The 22,166-nt window shown below is 38.4% G+C and overlaps 1 protein-coding gene across 7 annotated transcripts; it reads left to right on the forward strand.

Annotated features, from left to right (window-relative positions):
• Nucleotides 1-886: 886 nt before the first annotated feature.
• AASDH (aminoadipate-semialdehyde dehydrogenase) lies at nt 887-21,845 on the forward strand. 7 transcript variants are annotated; one of them, XM_035546754.2, is made up of 15 exons: nt 887-1,155; nt 2,251-2,504; nt 4,544-4,664; nt 5,125-5,465; nt 6,291-6,483; nt 7,411-7,652; nt 10,531-10,637; nt 11,093-11,265; nt 12,020-12,212; nt 12,711-12,829; nt 14,148-14,988; nt 16,229-16,392; nt 16,961-17,086; nt 18,092-18,223; nt 19,114-21,845. In XM_035546754.2, the coding sequence occupies exons 2-15, from the start codon at nt 2,275-2,277 to the stop codon at nt 19,519-19,521; spliced, it is 3,390 nt and encodes a 1,129-aa protein (XP_035402647.1). In that variant the 5' UTR covers nt 887-1,155; nt 2,251-2,274; the 3' UTR covers nt 19,522-21,845. The 7 variants fall into 7 exon arrangements, with proteins under 7 accessions (XP_035402647.1, XP_035402671.1, XP_050566614.1 ...); XM_035546778.2 differs by having other exon boundaries at nt 936-1,129; XM_050710657.1 differs by lacking the exon at nt 887-1,155 and adding an exon at nt 1,270-1,371.
• Nucleotides 21,846-22,166: the final 321 nt, after the last annotated feature.

Raw genomic sequence — 22,166 nt, forward strand, 5'->3', positions numbered from 1 at the left:
TACACATTTTAAAATGTCTTTTAAGACATTTTCAAAAAAAAAAAAAAGATAGTTTTTACATGTGGAAATAACTTCTTAAATGTGATTTGAGTGTTAGGTGGCATAATTCTGATTTCATGAGTCCCAATACCTTTTTTCCCTCCACGTAATGCATGTGAAATTACAAGGAAGGTCTGCTACTGTAAGCACTGTGATCTTTAGTATGGTACACGCCTAATCTTTAGCATTTAAGGCCTTAAAGTGGAGAAACTTTTCAAGTGTCACTTTATTCATGGACAACTGGAAGTGTGCTTTAGGACAACCACGCCCTTTTTTTTTTTTTTCCCCATAGGGTGGGATACACACGTTTTGAGTGGAAACAAACAAACAAACCTTCAGTTCTAGATGTTGCCGTTTGTATTATTTCAATGTTTTACCGTGAAACTCTATTACCAGCGTGCAACCGTGCTACATTATTTTAAAAATGGGACAAAACAGTGGAGCGCTGACGCATTAACTCCTCCCATGCACAACATTAAAAACGGCGATGAACTGCTTTTCTCGTCATCTCTCCCCGCCGCCTTTGCGGCAGCACGCCTCGAATTTGTCCTTAATAAACTCCCCGTGAAACAAATCATCTGGGGCCAGCCGCTGGACTCCCCTGCCCGGCCCCACCGCCCCTCAGCACACGCAGCCCCACCCAGCAGCACCCTCCCCCTCACCGCCCCTGCAGAAAATGGCGGCCGCGCGCTTCCCGCCACCATAGCGCCCCCGGCCGCCTGTACCATCTTGTGCATGGACGGGGGGGGGACAAGAGCGGTGTGTGAGTGGCGAGGCCTGGCTGCTCCGCACCCCTCAGCCCGCCCTCCGCCCCGAGCGTCTCTGCGTGTCTTTTTGCCCCTTTCTCATCGCTGAGGAGGCGCTGCCGGGGAGGGCCGCCAGGGCCGCCAGGGCTGCGGCGCACTCACCGGTGTGTTCCCACACCCCCCCCCGGGGACAAAATGGCGCCACCCCGCTCAGGCCGGGCGCCGCTTTCGGATGCCTGAACAGTGCGACAGACACTGACCAATGAGAGCGCACGTTACTGGGGAGTCGTCCAGGACTATAATTGTCCCACCAATCAGAAGCGGTGTCCTTCGGTTGCTAGGAGGTGGGGAAAGGCGGCTGCTGGCTGAGGTGGGAGCCCGGGACGCTGGGGCTGGGGCTGGGGCTGGGGCTGGGGCTGGCGCGGCCGCTGGGCTGGGGGCGGGCTGGGGGGAGCTTGGGGCGTGCCGGGGTGCGGCGGGGGACACTGCGGGGGGGCTTAGTGCGGTGCCGTCCGCTCCGCGGCTGGGCCGGGCCGGGCAGGAGAGCCCCATGGTACAGGGACGCGCACCTGCGGGGGCAGCGCTGGTAAAGCTTTAGGAGTCGTCTGTTGGGATCCCTGCGTAAGCGGTATTTCCCTGTGCTGTTAAAGCTGGTGGTCAGTTTAAGGCATTGAGGCCCTGGAGCGTGTCCAGAAAAGGGGTACGAAGCTGGTGAAGGGCCTGGAGCACAAGTCCTGTGAGGAGCGGCTGAGGGAACTGGGGTTGTTCAGTCTGGAGAAGAGGAGGCTCGGGGGAGACCTCATTGCTCTCTACAACTGCCTGAAAGGAAGGTGTGGGGAGCTGGGGGTCGGCCTCTTCTCACAGATAGCCAGTGATAGGACCTGAGGGAGTGGCCGCAAGTTGTGCCAGGGGAGGTTCAGATGGGAAGTTAGGAGACATTTCTTCTCAGAAATTGGAACGGGTTGTCCAGGGAGGTGGTGGAGTCACTGTCCCTGGGGATGTTTAGGGAAAGGTTGGACGTGGTGCTTAGGGACATGGTTTAGTGGGTGGTATTGGTGGTAGGGGGGTGGTTGGACGAGATGATCTAGGAGGTCTTTCACAGCCTTAATGATTCTATGAATTGCTGAAGTTAATATTTTAGTTCTGCCCAGCTTTAAAAATAAAGGTGTAAAGAGGAGCAAACTATGTCTGTAATTAAATCTAAGTTAATTACCATGCTCCTAAGCATGAGACCCATAGTAAACAATTAAAACATTAAGCTTTATGTTCTAGCAGTATAAGGTGTAGTAAAAAACACGGTGAAGCACTGTGTTTTCTGTTAACTGAGAAGTTTGTTGTTTTTTTTTCCTGCTTGGTACTATTTTGTGGATTTATGTCATATGACTAATATACATGTGTCTATATATATATATATGTATGTATAACAAAGACTACATTGTCATTTCCTATTTTTTTAATCTTCTAGGGCTACTGAAGAAATGCAGCTGGGATGACTCTTCAGGAGATGGTGAAGCAGGCAGCTAGCCTGTACTCAGATAGAAAAGCAGTTTGGTTTGATCAATGCAATGATGAACCTCCAACTTTCTACACATACGCAACACTGGTTAAACTTGCCACGGAGTTAACAGCTTTCCTTCAAAAGCACTGCAGTCTCCAAGGAAAATGTGAAATAGGCCTTTACTGCTATCCAGGAATAAACTTACCCTCTTGGATCTTAGGGTAATGGTTTGAATTCTGTATTGTATTTTTAATGGTCAACTCTATTAAGTAAATTTTCAGTCTGCTTATGTTTTTAATATCAACAAAAATGTAGTAATACCATAAGCAATACCTACCAGTTGGTCTTGCTGCTACTGAAATGCTTGCTTTTTTATTTCTTTATAGCATTCCTTAACAGTCTAGAGGCACTCTGATTCTTGCACTCTTAAAGGGAAAAGATTGCAGTATTACAGTTTAGTCATTGAAAAGTCTATGCCAAAGTTTATTGAATCTTAAGTTCCTTGATCTAAAATGTATGTAATTCTTCTTAATGTATAGTTAAATATATTTATAGAAATATCAGCAATTATTGACTATCTTTGTACTTGTTTAAAAATGGACTTGATTAACAGAATAAATATATATTCAAAAACAAGTATACATTTTTTTAATGCATTCTTCTTGTCTTGCTAGCCGAAAATAAAGTCTTGAAAACAAATGTCATGTTTTAAGCTAAATGAGTCTGTACAGTTCCATTACAGGAATGTTGCAGGAGAAGTTAATTAGCAATGCAGCACTAAAGAGACATTGATTATTTAATGGCTAGGAAATAGAAATGTTTATCTCAACACTCATGTTAATTCAGCAGTTTCTATAATTTACCATTACTGATGAATTAGAATGCTTGTATCCTTTTACCTATTACATTTATGATGTAACACAGTATCTTAGCATCCCAAGCATATTTTCTTCAGTTGGTGTATACTGCAGCAGCTTTGCTTCTGAGGTCTGTGTTGGTATTTTCCTTGCTGTCACAATACGCAGTAGCATCAGAAGATGCATCACAGTTGACGATAAAGATCTCAATCAAGTGAGTGCTGTAATCATGAACCTTCCAGAAGTGCTGAGGAGCTTCCTCACTAATAAGGAAACACTTTTTCCCCAGTCCAGCAGTGGAGCAGGTTGCCCAGAGAGGTTGTGCAGGCTCTGTCCTTAAAGACTTTCAAGATCTGACTGGACAAAGTCCTGCACAACGGCCTCAGGGCTGACTCCACTGGAGCAGCAGGTTGTATGGGGCAGCCTGTAGTCCCATCCATCCTGGCTTATCCTGTGTCCTAATGACCTGAGCAGGAACACAGATTTCTTTTGTTATATGCCTGGGAACTGGCAGGGCATTTTAATTACTCAGTGAAGATAGCTGTAAAAAATCAACTGCTATATGTAATGCAGGGCAGGCTTAAGTGGGTATTGATTCCTGTAGGCAGAACACTGCAGTTTCCAAGCCTTTGTTCAGGATCTTGTCATTATTACAGTGATAAATCACTTGCACAATGAGGAAGTATAGCTAACTGGACACGGGAACCCAGCCTAAGATGAAATGAGAAGATTTAGGGGAACTTCATATTTTAGTTACTGATTTTTTTATTTTTTTTCCCCTGTGCTGTTAATAAATTCAAGTGTTAGCCTTTTATCAAATTAAGCCACTAGAGGGAGTGTTTGCAGTAAATAACGGTTGAAGAAACTACAACATAAAGCACTGTGAATGAGAGCAGAATGACACTTACTGTTCCTCTGTTTATTTCTTAGGGAAAAAAGTTCTGATACATGCTCAGAATTTTCTTATACTGGACTGTTTACTGAGAATAGGAACTGTATTCAGTGTGCAGACTTTTTTTTTTAAATGTTGCAGGTGTATAAATGAATGCTTGTATTTCTGTCGAGAGTCTATAGCTGAAGTTTTGAAATCATGGTGCTGTTATGTCAGTGTTACCCTTGTCATCACCAACCTGCTTGGCCAAGGAGAATTTTGATTTTTTTTTTATTTAGCTCTAATATTTTTCCTTGCTGTAAAATGCCAAAAGGCAACACTGATTATAATTTGTTTCATACTTTGTTTCTAATAAAATATTTAAAAGTCAGGTTATAACTAAATTTTCTGACTCTGGGTACAAATTACAGTTAAAAAAAATCTTAGTTAAATTCAAATGGATTTTCCTAGAGTTTTCTTAATTTCTCTGTGGGTTTTTGTTTATTTATTTAAAATGTTTTTGTCTTGTTAGAATCCTTCAGGTTCCAGCTGCCTACTCTCCTATTGATCCAGATGCACCACCAGTGTTATCTACATACTTCATAAGGAAATGCAATCTTCGATATATTCTTGTTGAGAATGACAAAATAAAGGTAAGTGTTCAGGCTTCTACAGAAGCATTAAAGTGCAATTTAAAAATGTGCAGCTATTCAGATTGTATTCTGTTTCTATAAGCTTGGTTGGGCTTGTTTTGTGTTTTTTTTTCATGACAAGAGGCTTTCATTCAGAAAAGCGTATCTTTAAAATTAGAAGTACAAAGTGCTTCTCCGCTGTTCAGAAAAATTTTGTCCTCTGTAGAATTCTTTTGTATGTTTTCCCTTTTCATTGTTTGCTCAGGTAGGTGTTTATTTCTCATTTATAAAGTCTGTGTTTATTCATAGTTAATATACAAACATATATGAGGTTAAAACTGTCTGGTGTAAGTCCTCCAAAATAAAGGGGTGAAAAATCACAGGTAATTTGTGAAAAATGATGTTTCATGTTTCATTACATATGGTAGAACAACAGAGCATCGTGAGTTCTGCTATTTAAATTGTTTGTTTTATTTTACAGAAATTTCAAATGACCCACGTTGGTTGGTTTTCTTGCAATTCTTCTGCAGTAGAACATATGGGTTTAACTCTCTTCCAAACAAGCTGGACCCACACCGATGTAAATTCACAAGCAGACAATGTAAACAGTAAATATGAACCTTTCAAGGCTATGGGTAACTCACAGCCAGGAAATACTGTTTGCCCAGAGCAACTCAAAGTAAAAACACCAGAAGGAGGATACATGGATGTTGGCCAGAAATGCTCTTTAGCATACGTCTTGCATACATCAGGAACTACTGGGACCCCCAAAATTGTCCGAGTACCTCATAAATGTATAGTGCCAAATATTCATCATCTTAAGTACGTGTGGTTTCCAGTTTTTCCTTTAAAAGCTTTTACAAATTTGATATTTAGGGACTCTCTAAGCACTTCAGAGGGTTGTACATTGGGTCTTTGCTAGCACTGTTTCACTTCTTCCTCCTTCCCTTGCATTTCGGATTTCTTTGTGGGTGTTTCCGTTGTTTCAAAATAGTACCACAAAGTTTTGTTTCTCTTGGTGTTATTTTTAATACTTATTTTTTTTAATTGTTATTATTAAAGTAAGTTTATAATGATTTTTAAAAATTATGTTTTATCATATGTTTTACTCATTTTTTATGGGTGTACTTCAAATAATATGCTGTTGTTGTAAGTATTGTATTGCTGGTTTGCTGCTTAAAAGAAATAGATAACAAAGTTAATTGTTCATTCACAATTATATTTAAATGTTTTTTGTAGTTTTTAAATCCTAATTCCTTTTTAGTCTCCTTGGGTTTCTTTCTGTTCTATTTAATAATTTCTAGAAAATCTATTTATGGGAAATAACAGTTGTGTTTTTTTTTTAAAAAAAATGAGCACCCATTAGTTGAAATATGTCTTTCAGCATGCTGTATTAGTGTGTAATGTGGTAGATAAACTTGTAAAAGGACTTCATTAGTTTATATTCATAGTTACAGTCTCGATACAGGAGCTCTTGCTGAAACTGTCTGGTCTGAATATTCTGGCAACATGCCTACATATTCAGGGTAGTCTGTAACCCCTTGGCGTTGCTAAAGTGAGAAATCTCTTTAGTGCTGCTCTTCTAGTTTGGAGTTAATTTTTTAACACCATGCATCAGGTTTGTAATTCCTGGCTTTCTTGTTTCAGATCCATATTTGAGATCACACAGGATGACATGCTATTCCTGGCTTCTCCTCTAACATTTGACCCATCTGTGGTTGAATTGTTCACTGCGCTGACCAGTGGAGCCTCAATTCTAGTAGTCCCAAACACCGTTAAAATGATGCCTTTGGAGCTGTCTGCTGCTCTATTTCGCCATCACCATGTGACAGTGCTACAGGTAGGCAACACCTAAGATGACTGCTTTCAGTCTTTCACTTCTCACCTTTCCTAACGTGTGTTACTTTTTCATCAATCTAAACAGTAATGACAGTAGCGTTCTTCCTGGAGAGAGGAGGTCATGCTATCATTTTTCTGTAAAATGTTAGCTCTTCGGCAAATTACCGTTTGAAGGAAGCGTCATACAGTTTGCAACAGAAAGCAGTGAACTGAAGATAAAACCAACATCCATCTTGAGAATCCATTAATTCTTCAGAATTAATTCAATTATGGAGTAAGCTGTTAGAAACATGTTAGCACTGAGTAATAGACTTGATTTTGGAGCCTTCCCTCAAACAATTTTTGAATTTTAGTGGTAGTCTCTGTTCTGAAAATACAATTGAAATAGTGCCATTGATAGGATGATAAAACGTTAGTCAATTATTTTCTTTTTACAATAATGAGAGAAATAGAATAATTGATTACCCAGTAACGCTTCTTGTTTTCAGGCCACCTGCTTATATGAGTCTTCATTTGTTCCTTCTGTGTTGGAATAGGTCATCTCATTTTTAATAGCTTTAAAATTCATTTTTGGAAAATTTACTTGAAGTTATGAGCATCAACTGTGGTTGAATAATCCTGGCCTTTTACCTGGCGGTGTAACAAAGTATTTCCTAAAGCTAGGTAAAGCAGAAACTCTGCAGAAGAATGTAAATTGGTGCTGATAGTACTCATGAAAGGCTTCACACAATATACAAAACCTTGCAAAACAGCAGCACAGTCTATACTAACATTTGATGGTTGATGCCATCTACTGTACAGAGATAATGGTTAAATAGATCCACAACATAAATATGGTAGTAGATACAAAGCAAGAAGAGGTACGCATATGGAAAAAAAAAAGTAACAGGTATTTCTCTTTTTTTTTTTTTTAACATGAACCATTCAGGCAACACCAACACTTCTCAGAAGGTTTGGAGCTCACATTATTAAGTCAACAGTGTTGTCTGCAGATACTTCACTCCGAGTCTTAGCTCTTGGTGGTGAAACCTTTCCCATACTGAGTCTCTTGAAAAGTTGGAAGCACCAGGAGAACAGAACAAGTATTTTTAATCTATACGGTATCACCGAAGTGTCAAGCTGGGCCACTTGCTACAAGATTCCTGAAGAGGTTTTTAGTGCTGATTTTAGGTAGGAAATTTCATTGTTTTCATGGCTTGGTATGTGAATGCTAAAAATCAGTAGAAATGAAACCCAGGTCTCCTGTTTCCAGGGCTACTTGAGTCCTCGTCAGTGTTTATGCCAGTAGAAGTTACACGTCTTTTATGTAGAAATAGGCAAATCTGACCATTTCTCATGTTGTTACAACCCCCTCAAGTAAAAGTTGGTGAGTGATTGTTGAACCGTAAAACTTCAGTCTGAAATCTTGCATGCTGGTGGCATTGCTTCACACAGTGTGTCGTGATGGGCTCTATTTTGGTCATCTCTCTATCTAGACTTCTTCCTCATCCCAGCCTGCCTTCCCACTGGTGGACCTGGACTGGCCTAGTCCAGGGTGCGCTGTCTCTGTGTGCTGGTACTGGCTTGGTGTTGCACTTCTGCAGGCAAATAGCTCCTACCCAATTTGTTAGTAACTTCAGTTAGCCCTACTCTCGCCGCTTGTGAAGCTTTTCCAGTGAGATCTTGCATATTCAAACAGAAGAAGCCTAATAGAGCTGTCAGTGGGAGTAGAAAAATGAGGCTCTTTAAGTCTCAATCATAGCCTCTGAACAAAGACACCTTCATAGCTTAGTTCTGTCAAGTTTAGAAAGTTGCTTCTGAGATTTACTTATTTGAAGCAAAAATACTCAGAGATGAATTTCGAATGTAATCAATAGATATGAGTGGTTCTTACTGCTACAGTGCTTTTACCTACAGTTTTAAAACTCCACAAATGAAGAAGTGGAGACTAGTTACTGATTTTTTTCTGACATTGGATAATACACTGTTCAGCAAATGATCCCACTGATGTTACTTGACAAGTACAGATGGCAGAAATTTGTGCAAAGTGGCTCACCCAAGGTTTCATGGTCCTTTTGGTTGGACTTCCAGAAGTACTTTCTTTTCATCATGTAGCGCTTTGCTATTTTCACTCAATTAAAGACTTTTTTTGTTCATTGAATTTCATAAAGAGAGTTGCAGGAGTGTCAAGGCCATGAGAGGTTCTTTGAGTTAGCTCAGTGTTTTGTTTCTCTCTGAAATGTGTAATTATTCTCTGGCATGGTGTTACACATGTGACTTCAGTTAGACACGTCCTATGAAATGGGATGTTTCAGACAAATGGTGTGATATATTAACCTGGTGCTTTAAGAACTGAAGACTGAAAATGGTGGATGGTCATAAACTGTTGACAAATTCTCCTGCAAAACTCCTACAGAATAAGCAAGGACTCTTCTAGATGTGGCCTGTTATTAGGTGCCTGTTCTGCAGAAAATGTGAGATCTTTTATAGCACTGAAATTTTCTGATTCTAGTGTTTCATTCTGGTTTCTCCGAGTTCAAACATTGTCTTCTCGTCAGTGAAGCTGTTTTTTCAAAGTTTCTGTGCTCCCGAGATAATCTGTTGTTTTTCAGTTCAAACTAAGGTGCAGTTGGAATGCTGAAAATTTTTATAGTCTGTGACTATTGTTTCTCGCTCTTCACATCGCAGCCTGTTCCCTCGAAGTGTCACTGCACAGGGAATTACAGTTCCTTTGCAGTAAACAAGTAAGCAGCCCAGGATCAAAAACAGGACAGATGGTTTTATGTCTTCTTCACTTTTAGTATTGGTAGGACAATTGGAGTGCGGTGGTCTGTTATTCTTGCTATCTAAATGATAAAAACTGGCACAGTTTCTAGAGAATACTAGAATATCAAGAAATCAGCAGAAAAGTTAGTGTGTTATTGGTCTGTCTCCCCTCTGTTTTTTAGATATGTTTGGCAAAATTAAACATCTAATCTCAAGTCTCTTAAAAATAATGTCAAAATGAGTTGTTGTTTTTTTTGTTTTAATTTTGCTGTTTTATAATATACGTAGTAATCTTGTTTTGTTTGTGTGTAGCTGTTATATTTTACTTTGTTTTGTTTTTTTTTATTTCTGTTGGGACTTTCCCATGGTGTGGGGTAAACATGCTGAATATCAGGGATGCTTCCTCTTGTCTATTTGCCAAGTCATTGTATTTTGAAAAAAAATATATTTTTTTTGGCAAAAAAATACAAAATTTGAGTGCATTTTAGCTAACACAGGATAAAGCATTAATTGACTGATCAGAAAAAAGAAGAGGTTTCAACAGCCTAAATAGCAGGGATTGAGCAAGAGTATTAGGTTCAAATATGAGACTTTAAGATCAGAGTTGAGCTGATACACATGCCTAACTTGATATATTACCACAATTATTTCAAGTTACTTTTTTTTTTTTAATTTACTGAAAAAATATATTATTCTTTACTTTCACTCAGAAGTAGTGTCTGTATTCAGTGAATGAGGTTTTGCAAAGTGCTTGCAAAAGGGAAAGGAATGAGTTGGTCTGCAGCTCAGTGGAAGAATTCTGTAGTAAGATACATGATATTGAAATTACTGTTCCTTTTATTGCAGGTTTTTCTGGAAGAGTCACCTGTGTTCATTGACACAATATCAGTAACCAACAAGAATAAAAGCTCAAACTAGGGTAGGGAAAGAATGAATTAGAAAGTGTTTGTATGTGTTTAAAATGGTTGAACTTGATAGAGGTTCAACCTGGGGGACTGAAAAGCTGGCAGAAACTCAGGGGACTCTCAGGGGATTTCATGATCCATTAAGCCTTATTTTCTATCATTCTCTGGGTGGTTTTTTTTGTATATGATAATGAAATCCATGCACATTGACAAAGTTTTTAATTTTGAAGAAATAGAGCAGTTTTTTAAGAAGAAATATTTGTAGAAAGAAGCCCCAGCTATCTACTCTTGCCCTGATACTGATCTTTTAGAAGGCTGTATGTTAAATAATGCCTGGAATCGTTGTTTTGTGTTCAGAAGGAAAAGATTTTTACTGCTTCTCTCTTCAATATCTTTAGAACTGATTTCTCTGTACCTTTGGGATCACCGCTCCTTGGAACAACAGTTGAGGTCAGAGACGACAACGGTTCTGCAGTTCTAGAAGGCGAGGGACAAGTATTTATAGGTTATTTTATATTTTTTGTTCTTCTAAGATACTTTTCCTAATTGGGTTTTAGTAATATGTTGATTTTTTTTTTACTTGGTGCCTACCTCTAATAAACAGATTAATGTAACATTGTAAATTCCCATTGGGCTGGGAACGTTGATGGCATTTTAGGTTGTTGGAATGACGGACAGGAAATTATCACCATTTTATCTGCATGCTGCTTTTGTTATACTGATTATCTTTTTTTTCCTGCTTGCAATTTTGATGCTCAGCTGTACTAATTTACATGTTGTAACTGAATTAACAGTATGGGCCAATTGGTACAGTGTAGAAGTTTAGACATTGATAATAAACGTTTACTCTTTATAATGCTTGCTGGCATTTAGGAGAATTTAATAAAGCACTCAGTATTTTCATAATAATTTTGTTTACAGTTAGCCATTTAATAATGACCACAGTCTTTTCTTGTGTAGGTGGTGAGGAACGAATCTGCTTTCTTGATGATGAGATAACTGTACCCCCGGGCACAATGAGAGAAACAGGGGATTTTGTAAGAGTGCAGAATGCACAGATGGTCTTCTTGGGTCGGAAAGACAATCAGATTAAACGTCATGGCAAACGTTTTAATATTGAATGTTTGCAGCAGGTAATGTAACATCTAATGTTATGCAGAGTGGCCGAGGGAGCTGAGGTTGTTTAGCCGGGAGAAAAGGCTTGGGAGAGACCTTATTGCTCTCTCCAATTACCTTAAAGGAGGCTATAGTGAGGTGGGGATCTGGCTCTTCTCCTAAGCAGTAAGTGATAAGAGGAAATGGCCTTAAGTTGCACCAGGGGAGATTTAGGTTGGATATTAGGAAAAAATTATTCACTGAGAGGGTTGTGAAGTATTGGAACAGGCTGCCTGGGGAAGTGCTTGAGTCACCATCCCTGGAGGTCTTCAAAAAACGTGTAGATGTAGAGCTTAGCCACATGGTTCAACGGTGGGCTTGGCAGTGCTAGGTTAAAGGTTGGACTGGATGATCTTAGAGGTCTTTTCCAACCTAAATGGTTCTGTGGTTCTATGATTCTAATGAGTAGATTATGCCAGTACAGAAGAGCAGGGATAATGCTCATGCATCATTACCACCAGAAATCTGTATGTACTCATTTTCAGATGATTTTTAGAATCTTTGAAGAAATTAGGAGGATGTATTATCAAAAATCTAGTCATGTAATATGGGTACCCTAGAAGGGAGGAGTTCGGTTTTGCGTTCTTAGAAATGTATTTTATTGTATGTTTTATTCCAACAGAATTGAAAACTGTTTATGCAGATGAAAATTTTCAAATGGTGCACTGCAGTGCTTGCACGGTCTTTTGATAAACTGCATTTCAAAACATAAATAATGTTTTTTAATTACAGGCTGCTGAAGATCTTTGTCAGGTAGAAGCTTGTGCAGTGACCTGGTATCAGCAGGAAAAACTTATCCTATTTGTTGTGCCCAGTGGTGATTTAGAAGAGAGAGAAACTCTTCAAGAACTTCAAAAATGTCTGCCAGCTCACGCAATTCCTGATGAGCTTGTACGGATTAAATCTTTGCCTTTAACATCACATGGTAGGTGAAACTATAAGTACCCTTGCCACTTACTTTAATGGTCTCCATTCTTTTTTTTTTTTTAATTGACCCAAATCTCATCATGCTTTTGAAACACACAAATCAGAGAAGTAACACCTAGTAGGAAATCTTGACCATGTATTATGTGTGCTTGATAATGTTTCATTCAAGATTCAAAAAGTAGCAGTAAAATCAATTTAGTACTAAAACTGCACTTTTTTTTTCTCAGTCACTTCTGTTGCAGTCTGTGACAGAACCCTGGCTTCTCTCAGAGAAAGATCAGGCACTGAAAGTGGGATTATGCGGGAGGCTAGAGTAAGTTTTCAAAAACATTATTGGGTTCTGTTGAGTGTAGTTGATTGACTGGATTTAAAAAAAAAAAAAGTGCAGTTGAGTGGAAACCTGTAAAAGAGTAAGATAACTATTTGGGGAGAGCAAGCTTTGGAAGTGTAAATGCTGAAAAGCAATGAAAAAAATCATACTTTATTTTCTACAAAGGCAAAGTTGATATATCTGAACTGAACAAGATTTACCACAACCATCTAAACTCCAGAAGGCGTGACAGTAAGCTGAATGGCGCAGAGGAATTGTGGGAAAGATTGCAGTATTTATGGAAGGTAGTATTTTGAGCTGCCTTTTTATCTTTGCAAGTGGATCATTATACATGTGTCAGGAATTAAACAGTTTTAAGAACTATGACTAATGCAGCCAGAACATTCTTGCTGCCTATACATTCAAGTATTACAGCTCTTTCTGTTCAGTTAATACTTAAATACAGTTGCTCTGTAATGGCCAGGAGGGACTCATTTATGTTTCTGTATCAGATAAAGCTGCAGACTGTGAAGGTATAAGCAATTAGCATAGGAAGGATGTAATCTGTCAGTAGCTTTCTGAATACTGCTTCACTTGCCAAGTAAGGTATCCCTAAGGGAAACAAGGAACTGGGATGTGGAAATTTTGTACAAAATAGCTACTGTGTTAGTAGAGTTTCTTATTTCTAAAGATAATTACAAATCGAAGAGTCTTTTTTAAATAGGTGGCACAGTTGCGTAATTATCTCTTGGACTGTCTCACTGTATTGTTTCTAAACTTCTGTGGTAAAGGCTTGTTTTTCAAAGTACTCAATTGTGACGCCCAACAGTATTAGATTTTTTTGAAAGGTATACTTCTAAGTTTCACCTGAAAGTGGGATTTGCTGTGGCTAGGACTTGAATACATAAATGCAGAAAGAAGCTGGTGATGCAGTTTGCTGTGCCTGTGCTGATACTTAACTGTGTTGGTGGCTATAGAAATGGTAACCAAGGAGGTGGGACGTGCCCTAGATCTAGTCTGAACAGTAGAATGCAGCCTCCAAAAACGGAGGGTTTGGGATTTCATAGCTAGACTTAAGAAGCAGGGAGTGCAGTGACAGGAGATGTAGTAATTGCTCTTTGTTGTAATAACAATGCTGAATCCGTAATCCTTTATGAATTGGAAGGAGTTATAGCTTCAACAGTAGGTAGATAAATAGGTTACTTAAATCATTCAAAAGCAAAAGATACTGCTTTATATAAATCTTACTAAAAACCCAATTTTATCTAAAGGCATCTGTATTTTATCTGAGAAATAGTGTAGATGTCATTAGTAAATGGTATTGAGATTGAAAACGGCCAACAAAAATACAGCACATTCTGCTTCCGTTCCTTAGACTGCAGAATTGGAAATGAACAAAAAAATGTGTAGTACTGAACTAGTAGCTCCCTGTTCCCACATTCCTCCACAGCTCGTGTTCTGTCAGTATCTCTGCAAAGTTTCAGAGGGAACTGACTTTCCTCAGTTCCTGTTAATTTTAAGTGGGACTTCTGGGTATTTAGTAGGATATTACCTGACTTAAGTTTTTCTGTGTGACCTGGTGGAAGACTGATGAACTGTTACCTTTTTCCTTCTTTTCTCTAGTCTGTTCTGGGTTTCCTAGGTGATTCCAGTGGAATTTCTAGAGACGCAGTATTTCTTCACAGTGGTGGAGACTCCTTAAAGGCTCTTCAATTTTATGATGAAATTGAGATGCTAGTAGGCAGAGCTGTGCCTGGACTCCTGGAAGTTATTCTCAGCCGCACGATCGAACAGATTTATACACATATTCTTAAAACCGTGTTTCCGGATGAAGACCAACTAACAAATAATGACAATGCTTTGAAAAGAAAACTAAGTGGGAATGATGGAGAGGAAATCCATGGAAAATATGGTAAACTGAAATCTGAAAGAAATCTTGAGGTTGTTCCAGGATTAATTTCATTTATTGCACTGAGCAGAGGAAATCATTTTCTTTCTATGAATTTCACCAAGTCTTTAATGCAACCCAATAATACAGCACAGGTCGGAGTGGAACCACTACAACAACCATCCCTTCTGCATTTAGCGACTCCAAGTATAATGAAAAGCCATGTGCAAGGGCACGAAATGGAGAAAAACAGAATTTTAACAGTTAACAACATGGCAAGTAAAACTGACTGTAGCTCTGTGCAGCAACTCCGCGCAGAATGTAGTCATGTAACAACAGCAGAGTTGACATTATGCATAAGATGGAAGTCAAATACAAGAAAATGTGTTGATGCATCGCCGTTGGTTATAATACCTTTTAAAGATGAAATATCTGCATCTGTATATGTTGGCTCTCACTCTCACACAATGCAGGCCATTGATCTAGATTTGGGAGAAATAAAGTGGGAGAAGACCCTTGGAGATCGTATTGAATCTTCTGCCTGCATATCTAGGTGTGGGAATTTCATCATTGTTGGTATGTCTTTTGGTTTAGCCTTCATTTCAGAGTCATTTTTCTGCTAAATATGAAATGAGTAACGTAGAACCTTATTTCTTACCTTGGAATGACTTCCATCTATACTTACCCATAAACTTACATGTCTGCTTCAGGACTAGTTTATTGTAAAACAGAAAGGGAAGAAGGAATAAGTAATTCAAGTTTCATGATAACCTGTGATGGAGATTACTTAACATACTGTTCAGTTGTGGGTGATGATATGTGAATTTATTAGAAAGGCCTTGTTAAGGATTAAGCAGTAGGTACAGTTTCTTTTCAGTGGTTGATTTAAGTGTGACCATTACACTGTGTTTAAAAAAAAGTATGGAAAGGTGATACAGTCTTAAAATGTCTTTGAATATTAATAGACACAGAGGTCAGCATGTGGTGCCTCAGATAATTAAACTGAAAAATTATCTCCTTCGACTATATATTTGTAAATATAAGTGACATGAAAATGTTGGATAGCTTTTTGTTTTTAAACATGAGTTTGGGAAAGGAAGATTTTAATCCATCATTGTGTGTGAATTTTAAGGACTGTTGGCTGTTGATGTGTAGCACTGACTTGATATAAAACTTTTTCTGTTAGGACCAGCGTGCTCTATTTTTTATCAGATCTGTTGCCAACAGAGTTACCGTTATTTGTCTTAGCGTTATCTTTTTTTCTAGAGTGCATACATCACTGGTGAGCACAGATGTCCAGATGATGAGTTTTTTATGCAAAGCTGATGTTGCCATTTTTTTGCAACTATTTTGATTGCTGTTTACTCTGACAACAAAGTTGAATGTTTTCTTAAGACCAAAAGTTTCTATAACTACAGTTTTCATTAGAAAACATACAAACTTTATTCTTTCAGCATCTTTGTTTTCATAAAGGAAAATTAGAGAGAGAGGTCATTAAAAAAAATCTTCTCCCTTTTCCGCAACTCTACTTGTCTTCTAATATTATTATTGTAAAGTTTGGTAGAAAGGCAATGAAATAATTACATTCTAAATGTCACCTGGAAAGAACACACAGAATGATCAACTTTGAGTGTATAATTATCAGCAAAGACTTGGGGCTAAAAGAGGAGGAGCAGCTTTGGAAAAAATTTTGAAACTCTATCTCCTAAGTCATCTTACTTCTTTCCAGCAATGGTGCAGCTAAAAGCGTAAATGACAGCATAAATACAAATATTTATTATACTTTTTTTCCATGGTTGTGTTTTGTTTGATACAGGCTGTTACGACGGCTTAGTGTACGTGCTCCAAAGCAGTGATGGAGAAACCCACTGGACTTTTGTCACAGAAGATACCGTGAAAAGCTCTGCAGTTGTAGATCCTTCCAGCGGGCTAGTCTACATAGGATCTCATGACCAACATCTGTATGCTTTGGATATTTATGTAAGTGCACTGGCTGACCTTTCTGTATAGAAGAGCCAATATCCAAATTAGACCCTATCTGTAGTACACCAAATGAATACTCCACTAGTGTTTGTTTTCTCACCACTCTACCCTAAAACTTTTGAGAAAGTTTTGCCTGCTTGAAGAGTGGTCTTAGGATTATGTGGTAGTAATAGATTGAGTGGTGTTCTCCTGCTCCTGGTCCTGGGTGAAACCACATCTTGAGCTTCTCAGTTACTGAATGCTCTGAGGGTGTTTCAGAATAGGGTGCCCTAGAAATAACACTGTGGCTTAGTCGTGGAAAGAGAGTCTTACGTTTTGAAAGAGCAGATTGGAGGAGAAGGAAAACAAGGGGGGGAGATACTACTGGTTGGTTAGCATGTTTTCTCGTATTTACTAGAAAAGAAAGTGGCCAATGACATATGAGTTGCTACAACAGCATGTGAATTATATCTTAAATTTCCTAACTAGTAAGTAAAAAAACTGTTTAATAAGCTTTGACTTTAGAAGGTCTTTGTAAACATTCTGAGCTTGAACTCCAATTGTAATTTTTTTCTTGTGCTTACAGAAAAAGGTGTGTATATGGAAATTGCATTGCGAAGGTGGAGCTGTGTTTTCCTCTCCTTGTCTAAGTTCTTTTCCACATCATGTTTATGTTGCTACACTAGGAGGACTCTTACTGGCTGTAAACCCGGTATGTATATTTGCCTGCTTGTCTTTGATCCCAATCTCAAATTTAGGTTAAACCAAAACGCATTTCTGAAGTTAAGAGCACTTTTCTGATGAAGGAAATCACATGATCTTATGTTACTATGAAATCTTTTCCACATGAGAGCCTTATTATTTTACACAAGGTCACTATAACAATTTCTGTATTGCAGAAAAGGATCTAGTAACAAAGGGAGTTGAAGTGACTTGCTTGAATTTGCATGCTAACTGTGGGCCGAAGTTGGAATCAGTGTCTTCTGATCCCACACGCTACATTATTAGTTAAACCAGTATTTGTGGTGTTCAGCTCTCGCAACCTCACATCAGTCCTGGCTATCCTTACCTCCCCCTGCTACAGATTTCCTCAGTAGTACCTAAGTGGTTTCTCTGTCTGCCTCTAGTGTTAGAAGACAAGTCTGTGGTTTTGCAGCTCTAGTGGGCTGTGGATAAGAAAATATTTTTTTTCCTAATTCTGAGTAAGAGGTAGTTGAGAACCCCAGCTGTAACTCCAAGTGATTATTTATAACAATAGGAGCTCATTGTGACAATCATGGATTGTGGGTTGCAGCATTTCCTACAGTATTTATAGTTTATAATAATGCAAGTCATAACTCATACAGCTTATTTTCAAGATATTCTCACCTTTACTGACTCTTTTCACATACTGAGGAGCTGGGAATGGAACTAAAAAATGAATCTGTCATTCTTGAAACTGCTACTACTACTACTTTGTTATTAATATTACTGTTTTGCCTAGGGGAAGGAAGAGAAAGGTGGAATAGGGGGCAATGAGTATCCCAGGGAATGCGCTAAACATTTTGTTTGAATAGTATTTGAAGAGGAGGTTTGCTTCTGGTGTGCATTCTGGTTGGAAGAGGCCTTTTTTCTTTCTTTCTTAAGGGCTGGGTCAAGCTGTGAAGGAAGGGTCATTTTGTGCAGCTGCTTACAGTTGCGTTGTTAAGCATCAGATACTGCACACTGCCATTTACAGGTGACGGGGAATAAGATTTGGAAAAGCTTCGTGGGAAAACCACTTTTCTCCTCTCCTCACTGCAATGAGAAGTGTGTTTGTATTGGGTGCGTGGATGGAAACTTGTATTGTTATACTCATTCTGGAGAAAAGGTAAAAGCTGCTACTGTTGGCCTTTTTGTGCTTTTTTAATGTTCATCACAAAACACTGCATGAGATGCTTTATTAATGCTATTTTGTGAGGTTTAATGATTACCACATACCTTTTTGTGAACCAAATACAAGAATGTATTTATTTTTATAGAGAGGAGAAAGCAGAAAATCAGTAGTATGTATTTCTACAGTAGTAGTATTTCTGTGTCATGGCTGAGACAGAAATAACACCCTGACTCCCGAGGTGCTTGATGGAGTAACAGAAATTCTTGTTGAGCTTGCACCCGGAGCAAATGGTAGTGCCAGGGCAGTGTCAACAAATAAAATGGTCTACTTTTGGTTTTGAAGTTTTTCAGGAATGTTTAAAGCATTTCTTTACAGCTGGTGGCTGTTCAGAAGTAAAGGTTTCTTAGAATGTTTATTTGTTTATCAAACAATTCTGGCATCACGGCAGAGATGCTGCAAATCATAATTCTGGCAAGATATATCAGTCTTCACATTCAATTAAATGAGAACATTTTTTAGTTCCTCCATGATGAGTATGGGTTGGTACCATACTGTGGTTACGGCGTGGTAACAGAATTCATAAATTTATGAAGTTCATCGCTAATTCGGTTACGATGGGCCTAGAATATTGTTGGCCATTTTCTGTGTGCCTCACAGAAGGTAGCAACTCTTGCATATCTGTTTTATGAGTCTTTTATCACTTACTGTGTGTAAAGCTTAACTTGTAATGTGACAAGTATTTTTACCAGCCCTCACCGAAACCTAGTATGCTCTTGAAATAACATGCTCTCCTGTCAACAACTAGTTACTAAAAAAATCAGAGTTGCTGTCATACTGAAAATGTGACTGACCTCTGCTGATAGGTGGTGATGTTATTTCTGTAGGTTTGGCAGTTTCCCACTAATGGACCGGTGTTTTCATCTCCATGCATCTCAACTTCAACTAAGCAAGAAATATTTTTTGGCTCCCATGATCGCTTTATCTACTGTTGTAATACGGAGGGTAATTTACTGTGGAAATTTGAAGCTACTTCAAGCGTTTATGGAACACCATTTGTTTTCCAAAGTGATGACTTAAAGAACAAAATCCTTTTGGCAGCAGTATCTACAGATGGCACAGTGTGGATCCTGAATGCCAAGAGCGGAACAGCAGAAGGAGTAGCTAAGCTTCCAGGAGAAGTTTTCTCTTCCCCTGTAGTATGGGGAAGAAAGCTTGTTGTTGGCTGTAGAAATGATTATGTTTATTGCCTAGATTTGTGTATAACAGGAGAAAAAGAACAACAAGGCTGTTAGGCTGCTACCTTTGTGTTGTTTACATGTGTACATTAAGAACTCACAGGTGCTGTCTACCTCTCCGCCTGTTTTGCTGAAGACAAGAGATGCTCCTTGCATACTTCTCAGGTAGCATTTTGCACCACGACAACAGCCAGAGCAGGTAAGTGATGCTCGTTGACTTCCTGTACTGATGACTGAAGGCTGGCTGCTCAGCACCTAGCCCAAAGTTTCACTGTCCCTCCCTCACTTCCCAGCTCAGGTTCATGAAAGAAATGGTTTCAAATGGTTTGGATATGAGTGTTGTGCTTTTTACAGGTATAGTAGGAAATTAATAGGTAGTAGTTTGGCTTCAAGCACTTAGGCAATTGGGAGAAACTGGGGTAAGGTGCAGTACTGTGCAACTTGAATTAACATGCTTGTCTCGGTGAGGGAGGAACATGTTCTTTCCTAGGATCCAGACGAACTTCTCCCCTGGGCTCCTTTTAGCCCAGCCTGTGCCTAGCTCTTCCACGCATCAGGCTGCTGTTTGTCTGGTTTGAGTGGGTTTCTATTCCGTGGCAAGGTAACCTAAGTCCTTTGTTGATTCTAACTTTTAAGATGATTTCTGAGGACATATCCTGCATTCCATGGACTTGGGAGTAATGACTTTTTGTTATAGTTTGTATAAACTACATAATTAATCTTTTGCAAGCCTGAGCCCTCCGTGGCATCAGTTCAGCCAGGCATATACTTTTAAACTCCATTAAAGTCAGCACGAGTTACTTCCTCTATTCTGAAGTGGAAAGGTACTTTGCTGTGTATATTTATTACATTGCAATGCCAAGTTACTGTATGAGTTCCAAGGTGAAGTGTATAGTGTTCAAGTCAATGCTTGCCAAATCATTTTTGAAGAAATTTGAATTAATGCTCTTTACAGTGTATTTACAGAAAACTATTAATAAAGGATTGTGTAGATTTTTGTGGTTGTCCTTAACCCCTTAAAAAGAATTAATGCCAGTAATGCAGATCGAGTATTTACAGACAAAAGTACACTTAAACTCTGAGTGTCTTCCTGATTACCAGTCATCTAAAAGAACTCTTGTGGAAGCTATTATTTCCTTCTCACGAGCCATCTACTTTAAATTCTAACAGCCTGAGTTAACTTAGCCTCTTCAAATTCTAATTTATTTTTTACTTCATCATGTCTTGTTCCTCTATGTTATTGTTAACAGAAATGCATAGGCAAGACACTTGTGGCACTACAAGGTCTATTGTAAAGCAAACCTGAACTACAGCGATACCAAAAGGAGACACAGAATTGATACACCCTTGCTTAGATAATTTTGACTGGGTTATAATTTAATAGGAATTAAAATGACATAAGTATAATAAACAATTGCACTTTAAAACATTTGAAAAATTAAAAAAGTACACAACAAATACCCCACAATTATACAGCTTATAGTTTTTATACATTACTATATGAACATAGAGGTTAATCATATATAACCTTGTCAGAAGAAATGGTATTTCATGTGTTTAAGTTACAAAAAATTGAGACAATATACTACATAGTGGTTTGTTCGGTTCTTAAAACATTTTTTTCTGTTTTAAAGTCAGTAGTAATGTTTTGGTGGTTTGTTGTTTTTTGTCTTTTTTTTTTCTTACAGATTTCCAACACTTTATCAGTAATGGTTGCAACAAAGATAAAGCAAAGTAACACTTCACTTCATTGGTATTTAGTGCAAATTTTTGTTAATTTAACATGAAATGTCACTGTTAAACATGTACACTTTAGAAATGTTTCCACCAAGTACTGTACAGAATACAGTTTCCATTATTACACTAGATACCTTTATGGTTGAAAACAACTTCTGCTTTGAAGCTTTAGATTAAGACCGTCCTTAATGAAAGCTCTATTCTATGTGCTAGAAGTGTATTGTATTGGAAAATTGCATCATCATGTCATGCACAATAGCACCTAATTATGCTATGCTTTTTCAAATACTTTAATCCTGATTTACTTCACCTTCTCTGTATTTCTGCCTGGATCCCTGTCCCAGGAAATAATCCTGAAGGCGGGTTTCAGGCAGTTTAGTTCTTGTAATTACAAATAGTGCAGGCTTATAAACTCAGAAAAAAAAAGTGTAAATCAAACTTAAGCAGCACTAATTCATGGTGCTTGCAGAGCAAAAACAGTTATGGGCCCAATTCTTTCTCAGATAAGATGTTCAAAGTAAAAATCTCTGCAAGCTGAAGTATTTTTTTCCAAATATTTGAGAACAACATTGCCCCATCTCTGTACAAAACATTTAAAATACTTATATTAAGAGAAAAAAAAGTTACTTGAGAGATTCTGGTTTTAAATATAAAACAGTAAAACTGATGGCTTAAAAGAGACCCAAGAAAAAAACGTCCTGCTGCTGCACAGCTACTCAATCTAATGCATCCTTTGTGTTTGTGCTGTTGTAACCATGATACTGAACCTTTGTTTTTGCTTTGTTAGGAAATAGAGTATTCAGGAATGACTTTTGTGGACAAGCCCTTTTTGATTTTTGGAATGGGAGGCTATGGCAGGTTTCATTCTGTTTTCTGCATAATTTAAAGTGCTGCTACTCATGCCACATACAGCAGTTTGGCCAAAATACTTCCATGAAATGTATGTGAATCTATAATGATGCAAC

This window comes from Cygnus atratus, chromosome 4 (genome assembly GCF_013377495.2).
Source record: "Cygnus atratus isolate AKBS03 ecotype Queensland, Australia chromosome 4, CAtr_DNAZoo_HiC_assembly, whole genome shotgun sequence".
Lineage (NCBI taxonomy): Eukaryota > Metazoa > Chordata > Aves > Anseriformes > Anatidae > Cygnus > Cygnus atratus.

Excerpts from the sequence above, each read along its gene's own strand:
- AASDH (XM_035546754.2), top strand. The coding sequence starts at position 2,275 with ATGACTCTTCAGGAGATGGTGAAGCAGGCAGCTAGCCTGTACTCAGAT. Across the intron at positions 7,653-10,530 it reads GTTTTTAGTGCTGATTTTAG|AACTGATTTCTCTGTACCTT; the intron begins GTAGGAAATTTC and ends CAATATCTTTAG. Across the intron at positions 16,393-16,960 it reads TGTATGCTTTGGATATTTAT|AAAAAGGTGTGTATATGGAA; the intron begins GTAAGTGCACTG and ends TTGTGCTTACAG.